The sequence below is a fragment of the Centruroides vittatus genome, unplaced genomic scaffold, assembly GCF_030686945.1.
Source record: "Centruroides vittatus isolate TY-2023 unplaced genomic scaffold, ASM3068694v2 contig_290, whole genome shotgun sequence".
In the NCBI taxonomy this organism is placed as follows: Eukaryota; Metazoa; Arthropoda; class Arachnida; order Scorpiones; family Buthidae; genus Centruroides; species Centruroides vittatus.
This window is the reverse complement of record NW_027121846.1, coordinates 2,833,516-2,851,288: the sequence shown is the minus strand read 5'-3', so window position 1 is coordinate 2,851,288 and position 17,773 is coordinate 2,833,516. Positions and strand designations below refer to the sequence as shown.

The following is a 17,773-nucleotide window of genomic DNA, read 5'->3' as shown; positions in this document are numbered from 1 at the left end:
ATGGCTTCTACCAACGTTCAAAAACTTACATGTTCCGATGGTTCTTGCACTCTCACGGTTCTATGTGATCCCAATAGCAAGTGTCATGAAGAAGGATGTAGAGCTGCCATCACTTGCGGAGATTACAGTTCGTCTACAGGAGATAAACATTGTGGATGCTGCGACGTAGTGTTATCTTGTGATAAGAATGCTTCCAAATGCAGTACCAAAATATCTTGCGGTAACTGCAAAGTCGATGTATCCTGCGGTAAAAATGGAAAAAGGTGCGAAAAATGTGACGTAGTCGTCAATTGCAAGAAAAACGACGAGTGTGAAGTAGAAATAAATTGCGGAAAAGATGGCAACAAAAAGTGCAATGTCAAAGTCTCTTGTAAGAAGAAGGAAGACGGAAGCTGCGATTGTAATATTAACGCTTCGTGTGGAAAGGATTGCGAATGCTGCGATATTAAAATGTCTTGTGCAGATGAAGAAAAAAGTTGCTGTCACTAATATTAATCTCTGACCGAATAAATTGTATTCAGTTAATCAAAATATCAATTAATGTATCTTGTATAAAATAACTAGATATTACAGAATGATCAGAATTTTCTGTGTAATAATAATTGCCATTGAATAAATAAATCTTGTAAAAATTAAATAATTTGATCTTTATTGGAAATTTAATCATAAATATTATTTTTCTCTCTCACTCTAAATAAATTACAAAATAAATATAAATATATTGAATTTGAGAGCATATTTAAATGTAAATTTATATATTTTTTAACCTTTGGCTATTTCCGTGTGTTAACTTTATCATTACGGGAAAGATTGAGCCAGCAACTGTGGCAATAATATTAGTACTTTTTAATACTGATAATTTAAGCAAACCTTTTTAAGAATTTTCTTAAAAATTAAATATTATATACTTTAACTTTAATTAATACAACATAAATGAATTAAGCAATTACAAATAATTGTGATTGCTGATAATGTAATGATAAAACGGTTCTAAAAGTTACAAATAGATTCTTCTTGACTGATTGTCTTATGCAGAGCTTATTATTTTATGAGTTTTTTTCTCCTCTAGAAATTGTATTTAATTTTTAAAAATGTCGTACTTTTTCATGTTCAAAAACATTTAATTAAAAAGTAGAAAAAGTTTCCTAAAAATGATAAACTTATGGGTATAACCTTATATACATCTTGGCATTATTATCTCATTACATTAAAAAATAAGCAAGTGTGATTTTTTTTTAACTCTTTCCGCCCTGTGGGCACTAAGAGGGCCTCTTTTAGTAGGCCCATTATGGGTTCGGCCAGGGCCACAATGGGGCGACTGGGTGGTGAGGGACGGGGCCCGACATATCCGAACGGACCACCCCCCGAAAAATTCCTGGGGATTAATCGACCCGTTCGGATTCGATCCCGGGTCCCCCAGAGCGGTAGGCTGCCACTTTTACCGCTCGGCCATCCGGCCGTCTAAGTAAGTGTGATTTTAAAAAGCATTATAAGTTACGGAGAAAGTTTAATTAATTAAAATAGAAAGATTATAAAAGTAGCAAATGAGTTTTGAAGTTTAAAATCTACTTACTTTCTAGGCATAACGTATGAAAATCGAATGTGTTACAACTGCAGCACAAATCTGACCGGACTAAAATTTTGTCAGATTGGACAAAATTTTATGCGAAAAATGCGCAAAAGAATATTTTGGCCATATATAAATTAATAATTGGATTTATTTGATTTAAAAAAAACTTTTTACAATCACAAAAATAAAATCAAAATTTGCTACACAAATTAAATTTAAATAAAATCACAAAATTTTTAATGGATAAATTGTTTTTGTTTTGCTTTTTATTATATAATTTACAAACACGCCTTTTTTACAGCTAAATATACAATATAACAAAGGATCTTAAAAATTATAAATTTTATTTTAAGTTTATCAGTGCAGTTACGAATGCCACTAACCACGAGAGGCCGAATGGATAAAACAATTGAACCAATCGTGAGTTGAATTTCTTTTAGTTTTCCGGGGGAGTTTCCTCATCTAAATAGCGGCCATTTTCCTATTAAAAATCTTCCCGGGAGGCATTTTTTTGACAGATAGGTTCGGTGTTACGTTTTCATATCCCATCAAACTAAACTAAATTTTTCGGTCTTTTGCGTGAGGAACGTCTATTCGAACAAATTGACCTGCGCCCGGGTCAGCGTATTTGTACATGATTTAATTTTAATATTTCGTTCGGCCCGTGAAAAATTTTTCTTTCCAATTCGGCCCGGGGCAAAAACTGTTGGCCACCCCTGGTCTAGATGTTTGTTGTATTCAAAGAGCTAGAATACACTACCAAGGTCTTAATTAAAAGACAAGCTTTTAGCTGCAGGAACAGATTGACTGAGACGGACCGTAGTGAAATCGTAATCAAGAGCCAACACGTGTTAACACAAAAAATTAGGAAAGAAGCTGTTTTGTTATATTCAAATCAAAATTTAAGCTATAATAATCCATTTTGAAACTTATAAAAATATATTTGAAGCGTTTGTGTCTAAAATTTGGTGCAAGTACAAACTAGTTGACCACAGAAGACATCAAAGCATCAATCAGGTTAGGAAACTAAAAGCAGCGTGTCTTGAAAATAAAAAATGTACAGTACAACGAAGTAATTAATAGAATGTGGAAAGAACAAGTGTTAGTGTCTAACAGAACAGTAAAAAATCAGTTTTAAAAAAATGGGATTTTCATATATAGAAGTAAAACAAAAACCAGTACTGACACCAAAACATAATAAAATAAAGTTACAATGAGCCAAAACAAAGCAATTCTGGAATGTAGATGACAAAATATTTAATGAGTCATGAATATGCATTGGTCATGGAGTGGGATGCTGGAACTCTCATCTGGCACTATTCTAATGAAGCTTATAAGGATGACTTCCTAAAGCAGCAAAACTTCCTACATCAGTTATTATTTAGGGTTGCATGCCAGATAAAGGATCAGGCAAGCTGACCATTATTACATCAACAGTTAATGATTTTAAAGAACTTTATTATTTCATTCACTGAATATATGTTTGGTGGGGATTGTAAGGTCGCCGACTTCCAGGGGAAAACAGTTAATCACGCGTCAGGAAAACCTAGGGTCGAAATCGTATATGGGTGGTGGCGGTAGGAGACAAAGATGACAAGTGTCTTACACAAAACCGTTTATTCTAACTACTAAGTTAACTTACATATAATAGCAGTACAATACGATCTAGATCGTCAACGTAGCGTTGTTGAGGTGACGTTGGGAACGTTCCGGGGCTTCCTCAGTCACTTCTGGAGAGACAGTCTCTGGGCGCTGATGGGTGATGAGGTAGGGTCCTGTTGCCGATGAGAGGGAATCTTGTTTCGTTTCCCGTGATCTCCGGATTGTCTTGATCTGGGTAGACTCGACTGGGGATGTACTGTACTCGTCTGCAGGAGGAACGCCGCACTTCTTTTTCCGAAGACCGAAGGAGAATCAAACTTGCTGTCGGGAGGAGAACCCCCTGTCTTTGCGACTCGGGAGTTTTATAACCTTTTTCCCCCCTTGAATCTCACCCTTTTGATTGGTTCTGTTCCTTCTCTCCCTTACCCCGATTGGTCATTTCTTTTGTTTCTATGCGAAACCGGAGACCGATCTGGGTCGGGAGAATTCCGAGAGGTGTTGACGGAGTCTTTGAAGTTCGTGCTCGTATATTCCGCTGTTATGGCCTTCTCTTTGACGTTTTTGACCTCACGCGGTCCGCCAGATGCTTCGGTGGCCATTTACCCCCTCTGTTTCCCGTTTCTAACACTCGTACACGAGCACCTGGACAAAGCTCCCTCTCTCTCGGTTGACATCCCCTCGGTCGTTCATTATCGTGTCGCGTTTGTTTTAGAATAAGTTTGGGAGAGTTTCTCTCTTGTCTGGTTTACATCACCAACACTTGTGCCTGACACGATTTGACTCTTGAAATTTCCCGACTTCGGAACTTCATAATTATTCACCATTTTTACGCGTTTTTGCGATCCCTACAGGATAATGTCATTTTTCAAGATGTCAATGCATCTTGTCAGTGCTCAAAATGTTAAAAATTTTAGCTAAATGCATCAACACAATAGACTAGCCAGTAAACAATCCAATAGAAAACAAGGTAAAATTAAATTGGTCCAGGAAAATTAATTTGGTCCAAACCTCCATTCTGCAAATCAGATCTCTTGACTGCTATTTGCAATAGCAAATTTTTTTTTTTATTAGTGTAAGCCATACCTGAAAGAATTAAGACTGTCATGAAAGCTCATGCTGGAACAAAAATATAATTAAATTATATATTTGTTGACTGATTGCATTATTCTCCCCCAGTTTTATTTGATTCCGAAATTTTTCTCATATGTAAAATTTAAAAAATTAAATGATGTTACTTTGATTGTTTAAGTCATACTTAAAATAGTCAAAAGGTTTGACCGTTAAAAAACAAGCAATCAGTACAAAATACTTTTTTAAAGTGTGTAGCAAAGAAACAAAACATCTTCACAATGAAATGATTCCATTTTTGTCAGAGTTGTATAAGCTACTTTTTATGATTATAAACATAGTCCACATTTCAGTTAGACATGGTAATGTCACTGATAGTAAGTGGATAACATGCCGAGTTCTTCACAATAAGCCTTAATCCTGTCCCTCTCCCCCGCAAGGAAATATCGAAAAAACCCTTTTTAGTGTATATTCTGTTGACGTAACCTATTAAAACGCAATTAAAAACGCAAAAAACCGCATGTAAAATAGTATAAATAGAAGCCGAGTTCTTCACAGTAAGCCTTAATCCCGTCCCTCTCCCCCCGTAGGGGAAATTTCGACATGTATATTATATAAAAACACGTGAGTATTCGAATGCAACGTTGTGTCAAAATTTCAAAGGAATCGGTAGGAACAAACAAACGTTATATTTTATTTATATAGATAGGTAGAAAATGATCTGCTTTAGTCCATTCTCACAGAAAAGTAAACTTAGGTCGTCTGAAGTTAGCGCCATCTGTTGGACATAAAAGCCTTAATCCATATATAAATATATTTTTGAAAAAAGGGAAATGGTGATCTTCACATATGCCACAAACCTTCGCGGGAGTGTATTAAACAACTTCCCAAAGTAAATAACGCCAGCCATGTACTTTTATTGTTTTACTTTAAAATGTAATTTTATAATTGTGGCATTAACACCAGAGAACGTTTTTTTGATTTTACATTTTTCTGCAGAGGCAGTAGCCTCAAAAGAAAGGTCGTCTCCAAGACTTTGTGAATAGGGGAAAAAAGTGATCACGTGACATAGGGTCGCGCATATCGATACGGTTGTAAACAAGCCTTTCCGTTCGAAGGATAGCTTACTTTATAATAATGGAAAAACGAAAATATTTTTAGGAAGGTACTGTACAATTAAAAGAGAAATTAAAAAAGTACAATGCCAAGCTAGCTGGTAGAAAAGCCGATTTAATAGAAAGGTAAGTTAAAATAATCTACATCTACATAAATAAACTACTACTAGCCCGTTATAGAGAGCGATCCAAACACTGCCGAATTATCAGGCTAGCAAATGGCTATATAAATATTAATAATTAAGATAAATTTGGTACTAGAGTTAGGCGTTAGGCGCCATCTCTTGCTAAATTTAATAATTAGAATTTTAATTAAATAATTTAAATAAATTTAATTATTAAATTAAATTTTAAATTAAATTATTAATTTAATTATTTAATTAAAATTCTAATTATTAAATTTAGCAAGAGATGGCGCCTAACGCCTAACTCTAGTACCAAATTATCTTAATTATTAATATTTATATAGCCATTTGCTAGCCTGATAATTCGGCAGTGTTTGGATCGCTATCTACGTCTACATTTTTATCGTTAATTATTACATTTATAATTTCAAGTCCTTACAACTATTATATGATACAACTTTCATCTACTGGTAAGTTATTTTAAGGATAAGATTTCACAAAATGCACATTTTTCGTTGATAAAAACATTTAAACACCAGTAAAGTTGTCATTGATTCCTTTCACATTTGTCTAACCAATACTCAATTTAGAGGAGTATATAATAAAAAAGCTAAGCTTATAAATGCTGTATATTATCTTAATAATATAAAAATAAAAGTCAATATATGAAAGTAAAGATATTACTTTTACTATATTTGTAATTATAGTATAGAGAAAACTCGTAGAATATAATTATTGTCTTTATATCGATATATCACGTATACACCGTAATAGTACTGTCGCCGTAAAAAGCTTCGCTAGCCGGACCTCCACCGCAATCCGAGCGCAAACGCAAATAGGTCATGTGATTAAAAGCTTTTACGGCGAGGGGTTTTACGGCTGTTTTACGGCTAGTGGAGTCGCAGCCTAAGAAGGGATTTTTTGAAATTTCCCCCACGGGGAACTGTTACACATTTATGATACATTTTGAGCCACAACAACGCGTGGCCGGGTCAGCTAGTATATATATAATTACTTGTCCTGACTGACTCACTGACTGATTCATCATCGCCCACAGCAAACCGCTGAACCTAAAGTAGTGAAATTTGGTACACAGTTAAGGTACTGTACAGTTTGGTCTAATGATGTGTTCACTTGTTTATAATCGATCAGCGCAAATCGCAACCGTCAATCTCGTAACGGTCAAATCGTAACGGTCAACTCTTTGATAACAGGTGCGTGTCTGGGAATTGTAACGGAATTGTAACGGAATTGTAACGGCTGCGCTGATCGATTATAAACAAGTGAACACATCATTAGACCAAACTGTACGTCATGAAAACGCACACTAAGAAGGGATTTTTCGAAATTCCCCGCGGGAGGAGAAGGAGAGCATTAAGGCTTAACCGAAAAAACGGCTTCTACTGTACTATTTTAGATGCGATTTTTTGTTTCTGGTGGTAATAACTTAATCTCCAAATGTACAATATTTACGTATTACGATTTTTCAACCAAATTTTCTAACCGTTTTAAATTCGAATTTGTTACTACATATTTGTTCGATTATAGAACAATTACAAACGTTCGATTGCATTAGAAGATTCTCACTAATAAGCGGTATGTGTAAGGCAAGTAATTTTATATATTCGGGGCTCAACTGAGGGCTATTTCTATCAAATTGCAAAATCCTCGCGGGCAAAGCCGCGGATAACAGCTAGTAAATATATAAAAATATAAATACGATTTTTATTGTTTTACTTTAAAATGTAATTTTATAATTTAATGAATTTCGAACTTTTTATTGTTCAGCGCGTCATTGGTCGTAGTATCAATATAACAATTAACAAACAACACTGCAAGCAACAATACTCACAGAGACAATCAATCTGAAAACCGGTGCTGTCCAAACTTTTATTTAAACAAGTAGATTGAAAAAAATGGCGGTAGGATTCATTTATTTAACTCTAATTCTGCGATTATTTGTATCAGTGATATTTAACTCGGGATTTGAGAGTACGCAAAACTGCTGATTTATTCTTTATGTATATAAGTTTTCACTATTATTTTCTTTCAGGGTCTTTCCAGCAAACACTTGTGTTGCTTGTTATGCAGCAATTGCCGCAATCCATTCACTACAAACGCCGATAATGAAATAAAAGTTTATTGCTCACATTGTTTTCAGGCGGCTTCTGATACCAGATGCGATACTTGTGAAGGAAGTATTCATGCAGGTAAAAATATTGCTAACTTAGTGCCATTATTAACATCATTAGACATTAGGTCAAATTTCATCTTTCTTACAGGTACGGCAAACAGTGCCACGAAAAATATCTCTGCAGAAATCATATTGAAAGTAGCTGCATCCCAGGAAATAATTATATATATTCCACCCCATGCTACGAGCAGAAGTTTTCTACTCGTTGCACCAGATGCACCCAAATAATAACTACAGATGGTGTGAAATATGGCAATGAACAATGGCATCTGGAATGTTTCATAAATTGTCACACCTCTCTGGGTGGAAATCGCTTTAGAGAAGAAATAAAACCATATTTTGCTGGAGAATCATCTGGTTTTGGAGAAACATCTGCCAAGAGACGCCACACTTGCAAAAGACCTACCACAGGTCGGTTTCTAGAATTCTTGTTAGTTTATTAATAATCACAATTATTGTAACTGAAGTTTAAAATATGAAAATGTATATCAATAATTCATACTAAAATTTATCAATATGGTTGCTTATAACATAAGTACCAGATAAAAATGAATATACATTTATTTCATAAAAAATTATTGTAAATACTTAAATTTTAAATATTTACAATAATTTATCTTACTTTTACCAATTATTAAGTCATTCGTAGTTAGTGTGAAAGTCATGTTTTTTCGATTTCTTTTTGGTCCATAACTGACCTAGTGACTAAAACCAGCGAACACTGATGGTTGGTGCCCAATGAATGCGTTGGTTCGTGAAGATTTCCGGGTTTTCGTCATGTGCTTAACAGCTGAATAAAGGTCTATGGTCCATAGAAAGTTCTCTCGGAAGACATCGCCTTCGTTGAGTTGCTTTATACCAGCAAACCAAACCAATTTCTTTTCATAACTTGATTTCTTTCGTTCAAAATGATTTAACAACAAACAAAGAATCTAAAAACTAACATACCTTTATTAAATAAATTTAAAAATCATGCACTTTTTTATATTTTAGGTCTAGGTTTCTAACATTATTTTTATGTAAATTATACAATTATTTATCTCCGTAAAAAGTTAATCCTTTGAATATTTATATTAGAACAATTCATTTTTAGTTGATATTAAACACCTTTATCAAACACAAATAAGAAGTAAAAAAAAAAAAAGGTAAAATAAAGACTAAATTTTTAAGTGCACATGTTTATTTGTAATTAGTGAAGAAGGTGAAAAATTATAGTTAGCATTGGGTTAGTTCATTTTAGTGTACTTTAGTGGAGATTGATAAGACGATAAGTCTGTTTTTTTCTTCATTTGTAATCAAGAATTTTTAATAAATATAAATATATAACAGAAGATAATAATGCTGATATAATTAATCACAATAAGTAAAATAACCACACGCACTCGACATCTTTTCAAGATAAAGTGAAGCCCAAGAGAGCATACTTGCGTTCATAAACAATTCTATCACTCATTAAAGACGCAAAACAAGGGCCAATTCTAGTTGCGTCAACTATACTTGTTTTTTCACTATTATCTCCATGTCAGATGGTGTGAAAAGGTACTACTAAATTTTCTATACATTTGTGCTCATCGAATATTAAATATACCAATAATTAAGCTTAGTTTCCCTTATTGTAGTTATACTCTTTAAGGTTATATGGAAAAAAAAAAATGTTTGAGAACGCTTAACGAAAAAGTGCATGAGAAACGCTCTCGCAAAACACGCAGATACCAGAAGCTTTTTCTTTGGAGAGATGTTCGAATATATTTTCTTTTTAAACTAATTATTTAATTAAACGTTATACATTTAATCTTTACTAAATCTGGAATTTTTCTTCTAAACAACACACCCATAATATTAATAAATATTTATCATCACAAGTGTTTTTCGCAATAGAAAACTATCCATCAATACAGAACAACTGTAAAGTGAAGCTAGCATTACAAGAGCTCTACAATTAAAAACAGCTAATGGAATTGCAATTAGAAAAATTCTTGCATAATTACTCTTCACATTTAAATTAATCACTTCTTCACTAATATGTTGAACCCATAATATTTCCATCAAAATTAAATATATTTTACTTTCTATTCAGAAAATGACCAACATGAAAAAATTTAAAATCTCTAAATATTATATAAATAATGTAAATTACACACACACAAAAAAAATGATATCCAGAAATTATTTTAGTGATAAAAGTTTAAAATGTGCATGAATTAATCTTTAAATACATTCGAATTTTAGTATATTTTAAGCTATAATAATAAATCAAAATCCGTCGGTATGATTTTTATTAAATTATATCTTTATGTTTCATTCAGATAATTCGAAAACAAAATGAAATAAGTAATTTAAAATTAGCTCATATATCATAGAGTTTTTAAACTCTATTATAAAATCTTTCTTAAATCAAAGTATAAATTTCAAATAATTAAAACAACCGGATTAAATTAAATTATCGAATTAAAATTCGATAATTTTTCTTCGTTGTGTTTTTAATTTTATCAGTGTTTTTAGTTTTGAACTCTTCAGAAAACCAATTGAAATTTATATGAATCTTAATGGCTTATTCTAGTCTTAATCTTAGCTTGAGCATATTAAATTGATCTTAATTGAATATAAATATTAAAATAATTTGCCAAAGTCACGATTAAGGCAAGAATAAGTCATTAGGATTTATATAAATTTTAATTGGTTTTCTGAAGAGTTCAAAAGTCGGTATATTGATAAAATTACGAACATAATGAAGAAATCCTCAATTAATATACAGAAGTCTAAAGAAAAATTTTCTCTGCTTACAATAACAGTATAAAACAAATGGTAAACAATAAACTATCCATTGTTGAAAAAAATCTTTTGTCCAGAAATTTCGGGTTTATAGTAAAACTTAAAATATTTATAAGCTCATCACCGAAGTAATTTTTAATAAATGGTTTTAGAAAAACAAAAATTTTAAGTGTCAATTTATTCATTTATACGAATTAATTCAGATCATTAATAAAATTTTATCACAAAATGTAAAACTGATAACTACGAGCTTAGAAATACATAAAAGTGACAAACAGCGTTGCTATTTCTTCAAGTTCCACTCCGGGCCCTAAGCTTAATAATAATTTCTCCAGGTTTGTAATCGTATCGTTTCAGTTATTCAAATTTTTGATTAATTTTTAAGCTATTTAGTTAGGAAACTTATTCAGAGTCGATCGGATCGTCGAGGCGGCAAGCGCTCTGAGGATTCGGGATTGAATCCGGAGAAGCAATCCCAGGAATTTTTAAATAAAATGGAGTGTGGTGAGTGTGGTTTATAAAATATACTGATACAATACTTGTGTTTTCTATTCATAATTATAAATTATTAGTTAAAAATGAAAATAAAATAGATTTATGAACAGACACGTTGCTTAAAAATGAATTATTCTATAAAAAATTAGTATTGTGAGATTTTGGGCCAAAATTATGAAGAAAATAAAACATAACGGACTTAAAATTTATGATCTGTGACAGTTAATAACATATATAGAATTATTCAGGTTTAATGTTCGTTTCTGTACCACTCATTATAATGTACAGTACTGTACTTAACGGTATTTTCCACTTCATATTTCTGTTTCCATTCCTTAAAATCACTAAATGAATTAAATGTTTGATTATAATTTCATGTAGTAATATCGTGTAGCTCTCTGATGTTCATTTCTTCTTTATGAAATTCACCTGAATACAAACTACATTTAAATAACTTTATAACTTCATTCCTGTTATAGTCCTCCATTTTATGCTTCTTTTTCATATGTCTGCTTAAACTTTGCTTATCCTTGCACTTTAAATTGCATATACTGCATTCCATTTTCAACGAAACACTGAAACAAAAACAAACTCAGTTGCCGCCATAGCGCTGTTCGCCGTATCGGCAGGATTTAGAACTAATGTTTACCAGAGAGCTAGACTCTTGTGCATCCGAGTGATTCACTACCGACTGTCTCTCAGATCTCCTTCATGGAATCCGATCGCCCGCGCACGCGACCGCTCGCGTGACCTCACAACAATAACACTGACACTAAACAAAAACAGCCCTAGTTCCTATGCTGTTTCTTCTATCCTGACGTCAAGTTGTGCGGAAACTTAGGGGGAGTTTCTTGTATTATCACAATTATTACTCAATTATTAGGACTGAGTGATGAAAGGTGATGAACTGATGATGAACACAGGTGTATTTTAAAACACTTCATCAAGTCATCTTTATAAAATTCATCTTTAAAAAAGTTTTTTTTCTGTCGACCCATTCAATATTATGTACTATATATTATATATATACAAGTATAAAACAATATCATATTATATATAATATAACCTCTTATATAATTTTTAAAAGACAATTTTTTAAGAGCAAGAAAAATGTGTAAAATTTTAAATATTTGCAAAGTTTTAGTCATTCCCGCAAACTTTCATCGACCCGTAAAGGGTCAATACCGACCCCGTCGGGTAATCCGAATTTAATATAATAGAATGTATTTAACAAAATATTTCAATTTTAGAATTAATAAATCACAGGAGGGACAATTGTAAATATCAGCAGTTTATAATAAATTTAAATTTAATTTTGTACTCGACTTTTTCAACGAAAAACCCAAAACACTTTGGGCTTTTAACATCAAAGGGCATAAGAAAGCTGCCCAACAGCGGCCGAATGGATAAAATGGAACAAGCAGCTCTTTGCCTGCTGTTCGTCATTTTCAGACGAACGACAACCCAGAACTCACCACGTGGTGAGTTCGTGGCTGCTTCAGAGTTCCACCAAGAGTTGGAAAGAATCCTACTCCACAAGTGACCAACATCACTTGTCGAGTATAGCAGTTCTTAACTCGCACAATGAAAATATTTATAATTACCCCTGAATACTCCAAATTCAGCTATTCGAAACTCAACGTATTATTACTACCTAAACTAAGGGATGCAATATTACAACTAGTAATAAAGACAGAAATCTATAAATACACCTGGCGCGGGATTTAAGAAAGCGGGACACAGAAAGCCCTCTCCATCTCCGGTTGGCCTCTTCACTCAAACGGGACTTAAATAAACGGTACAGAGAGAGCCCTCTAAGCCTTAATCGAGCAGGCTTTAAAGATGCAAGACTCAATGAGCCTTGTCCGTCTTTCTTTGGCGTCTCCTGTCTTCGTCCGAGCGGTCCTTAATATTGAACTTTTCTAACGGTGTAGTTTCGAAATGCATTTTGTAACTAGGATGTTGCAAACAAGTTAAGGATTTGAGAAATGTTTTGGCAAGACTTGTTACTGTAGATTGTCACAGCAGTGATTTTTAATGTTTTTCTTATGCATGGACCAGTAAAATTATGAATAATTTTGCATGGACCAATAATTATATGCAACTATGAATTATGCTTATCTACAGTTTCTGTATGTAATTGTAGATTACTATTTAAATGTCATCTGTAATTAACTGTGCCAGTGTCGGTATGATCAAAAATGTTTCCGTAGACGCAGTGCTAGTTTGAAAAGTATCAGTCCATAGACCAGTAATTGAGACGGCCGGATGGCCGAGCGGTCAAGGTGGCAGCCTACCGCTCTGGGGGACCCGGGATCGAATCCGAACGGGTCGAATAATCCCCAGGAATTTTTCGGGGGGTGGTCCGTTCGGATATGTCGGGCCCCGTCCCTCACCACCCGGTCGCCCCATTGTGGGCCTGGCCGAACCCATATTGGTCCTACTAAAAGAGGCCCTCTTAGTGCCCACAGGGCGGAAAGAGTTGAAAAAAAAAGACCAGTAATTGAAAAACACTGGTATAGAGCCGTGGTTCTCAATCTTTTTGAAGTCAGGGAATACTAAACTTTGACAGTACACTAGCTTTAAAACAGGGTGGCAAACTTTTTTGAAATCAAGAGCGCACACTGTCTAGTATGATGTCATTGGTGTTTACTGATTACATTCCCATATAAAAGTTATTGTACATTGTATCAATTTTTCTTTTGCAACAATTTTTAATTGTATATTTTATTTTTTTGTGGAACACTTGAAGTGGCTTCACGGAGTGGCTTCATGGTCTGCGGAGCACCTGTGTTCCGCAGACCATGGATTGGGAACCACGGGTCTAGAGGATGCAGTTGAATTATAGAATTGCATTATATTTGTTTAAATTTGGTTTTTACGTTGAAAATTTTATCTTTAATATTTAGGAATCTTATCAGAAACTGATTTCTCGATTACTGCATACTTTTCATCCAGGAAAATTCATTATGACCATTTTAGAAAATAAGGTATGTAATTTAAGGGTTAGTTTTATAATTCATTTTTAAATTGACAAACTTTTCTTTCTAATTTAGTTATCTCTGGCCAACACACACAATGAATTTCACTGTGCCGAATTTCGTAACTACTGTCGTACAGAACTACAGTCTTGCCGCTTCAAGAATAACGATCTGACCTACACCCTCTTTGCCAAAGCTTTCAGTTGAGGACGAATGAAACACCTTACTGAACGTACCTCATTGTTTAATGTTTTTCTCTTTTGTAGCCCTTTGCTCATAAGTAAATTTTGCAGTCTCTTACTTCCACACATGTTATGGGCAAGAATATCGTGATCCAACTTTTCATATTTTGTGGTAAAGGCTGTAAGCTTTGTTTTGATTGGTCTTGGTCAAATGAATGACAGATCGATCACAAATTCGAGCTCGTTTAGAGTGGTACAATGCGTCAGACTGCAGCAAATTCCGGCGTGCTCATACTTAAGTCTGAAATTTCTTGAAAAATTGCATAAGGGAGGAAAATATTTATTGGTGAGAGAGGAGAAGCCATTGGAAATTATTTTATATATATATATTTTTTTTTTCCTTCTTCTTCTTCTTCTTCTTTGCACTTTATATATACAGTATATTATATAATATGTATTATATATGTAGATTTAGAAAATAATTTTGAAGATTTGGAAACATTTTTGTAGCTAAATTTTAGAAGTAACTTTTTCAAATGAGGTATGTCCAGATAAGGTGATTTTTCAACTGTATAATTCTTTATAAATTCTGAATGTTAACTGGTAATAAAATAAATTATTTCAAAATGTTTTGAGGTTTAGATCATTGTCTACAAAATTATTATAAAATTAATATACAAACAAGCATTTATTTATTGTGATATCGTCACAATACTGAGTTGCAATTTTTTGTGAATGTTCTCAATTTTTTAGTAATGTCTTGCCTCCGCACATTATACTTTTGTTGATAGATGATTGGCACGATTATTGCTATCTCAGTTCAGGGAAAATTTTGAATTGAAATTGATCTGTGCAAACTGGAAGTTTGTACAGAAGCCGTTATTTGTTTTTGGAAGTACAGCGTTAAGCAAGACCACGCTTAACGCTCCCTTGCTTAACTCTGATTCGATATAAAGCAGTCTGCTCGAAGCCTTAAAAAGCTCAAAATTTACGCTGATTTAAATTCTCGCGGAATTTCATTGATTCATATATAATAAGATTGTGAGAGGCAGACAATAGGTTAATTAAATTGTTTAAATTAAATGTCGGAAGGTCAAAACGGAAAAGAATGACGAAATGTGAAAAAAAGTGAAAAAACCCACAGGTCTTGTCATTCGATTTCTTTAAGAATATATTCAAAATGACTACCTTTGGTGGTAATACAATCGTATATAGTTGAGCGTGGTATTATGGATGACGCACAAAAAATACTAATCAGTGAAGGGTTGAAATGAAAAAGACGTCCTTTACACAAAAATTGAGAAGCACTAGTCTATTGTATTTTGCATACTTAAACCAAAACAATCTTAGTTGCTGCGAGGTGTCATCTATTCTGACGTAGTCATCACCAAAGCGATGTCGACCCTTCGGTCAAGTGGTGCGGAAGCATAGGGGCTCTCTGCGCATTGTCACACAAATAATCTTCGAATATTTTATATTTATACAAATAAATCTTACAAAATCTCGTAAACGTCTAAAGAATTGTATTTTCATTTGAAATTCCGACATTTTACTTATATAAAATCACATTTAGGCTAAAATTAATTCTAATTACCGGACTGCAATTTTTAATCATATTTAAACTTTATTTAATTTAAAATATATATACTCTTGATTTTAGTAGTATCTCGCCTCCTGTACATCATACTTTTCCTGTTAACAATCCAGTCATGCCGGTCAATTATCTAACTCCGTTCAGAGAGAGATATTTGAATTGATATAACGTGACTTCTGGTCGAAGCCGTAAGTTTGTATACAGCTAATCGGAAATTAAGAAGTACAAATTAAATTCTGTACACTGTTTCAAAAGATATTTATTTCTTTTATCAATTTTAAATACACAAGTATCTTTAATAGATATAAATGTGTGTTTTGAATTTAAGCAAATTGATTTATTTTTTTTTTCAGAATAAATCCAATTAAATTTTGAAAAGATTGAAAGAATGAAGAAAGAAGCTTTCTTAATTTAATAAATAAAATTGCAGAAAGCAAAATTGTCGTGTTGTAAGTAATGAAGGCAAAAAATAATAATAATAAATAAATTCTAAGCCGTCAAAAAATAAAATATCATGGCGAGCGAAAGTTTCAAAGTTGGGTCAACACTTGCGGACTAAGTCGAGCGGAAGTGTCAAATTGATTAACCGATTAAATTAAGAATTTAGGGGACAGATCCTTTAAAAAGCCAGAAATTCAAGGAAAAAGAGTGGTGGCTTCTCCCCGGCTCAGTCTGTTTTCTTCCTTGTCGGTTTCCCCGTTCTCTCGGACTTCATTTTCGTTCATTATAAAGGTTTCTCGGTATTTTTAATATTAACTTTAGCCAGTTTGACGCTGCATTAATACTCTAAACCCGCAACCCCGACGGCGATCGATGAATCTTTCCGTAAAGCGAAATAAATCGAAATCATAAGAATTTGATTGATTTCATCCGATGGCCGAAAACGGACGAAAAAGATATTTATCAACGTATTCAAACGAATTTCGGGCAATTTTCGGAAATGGTCAAGCCTCGAGACGTAAAATTTGAAAAGACCGTTTTTTTTTACCTCAGAATGGAGACGTTGGTACGGCTTTGGAGGCGGTTCCGGCGGAGGCAAGCGGTGGCGCCGGAGGGAGGGGGTTCCTCGGACGACGCGGAACGAATGTCGTTCCGTGCCGTTGGAGGAGCGGGGGCTCCACGAGCGAGAGGCAGCGGGTGAAGAAGACCTTCCCCAAGTGCGCGTGGCGTGGCATCCTCCCGGAGTCGGGATCATGCGACGCTACACTCTGGGTCCAGTGCACTTGGCCAATAAGTTGTGGGGTCAATATTTAACTTAGAAACTCTTTTTTTCGATTGACTTCCGGGTGGTCATCGAACGCGTTTTGTGGACTTCCGGTCGAAGATTTTTCTTTGATATTATAACCTCTTTAAGTACACGCCTTAAGCAACCTGTGTTTAAAATTTGGTTAAAATCCGTTGATTACTTTTTAAATTATGGACATTTTAAGATTATATTCTATTTTCAACGTCTTCATCTATAAGGTTGCCATGACTACGGTCACTTACCTTAGTTTGATAAATGTGTAAACCGAATGAGGATTTTTTTTCTGGCCGAATTTTAGCTATAAGTATATAGTGTCATATATTTTTGGACTTGGCATCTCCTATAGAATCTATATATATCTATACTTGTCTGGTGTCTGAGTAGTAATACTATATATATCTGCTATTAAGCTAATTTTATTATTATATGAAGGATTTGTTTATACCTATGAAATTTGATAACATGGAACCAACCATGGAAAATATAACTTTAGGAACTTTTCATAAAAACGCTCACGATATTTTAGAAGAAATTAAAAGATATATCTGTCGCAATACAAACGGGAAGCTAGGTACTGCTGCGCATTTACAATATATCACTGATCAATTCACTAAAGTAATTGATTTAGCTGAAACTAGTCTTCGCAATATCGAACTACCTGAAATACTCAACAAATTTACCACTCCAGCTAAGAAAGAGGATTTACTGCAAAACTTTAATTTTGAGGAGATTTTTACAACCCAGAAAGTAATCTTGGAAAAATTAGATAAAATTGAAAACAAAACAACAACTTATGTTACTGTTGAAGACTTTGCTGAGGCCCAGAAAA

General features: G+C 33.6%; 1 protein-coding gene and 1 long non-coding RNA gene across 2 annotated transcripts; both read left to right on the top strand.

Moving 5' to 3' along the window:
* Positions 1 to 489, top strand: LOC136972340 (protein psiJ-like). Its single transcript, XM_067266897.1, has one exon. It carries the CDS (start codon positions 1 to 3, stop codon positions 487 to 489), a length of 489 nt encoding a protein of 162 aa, XP_067122998.1.
* Positions 490 to 7,312: 6,823 nt separating this feature from the next.
* On the top strand, positions 7,313 to 7,859 carry LOC136972447 (uncharacterized). The gene is made up of 3 exons (XR_010880332.1): positions 7,313 to 7,402; positions 7,534 to 7,690; positions 7,763 to 7,859. It is a non-coding gene; the product is annotated as an uncharacterized lncRNA (long non-coding RNA).
* Positions 7,860 to 17,773: the final 9,914 nt, after the last annotated feature.

Coding starts and splice junctions, on each gene's coding strand:
- LOC136972340 (XM_067266897.1), top strand. CDS start 1: ATGGCTTCTACCAACGTTCAAAAACTTACATGTTCCGATGGTTCTTGC.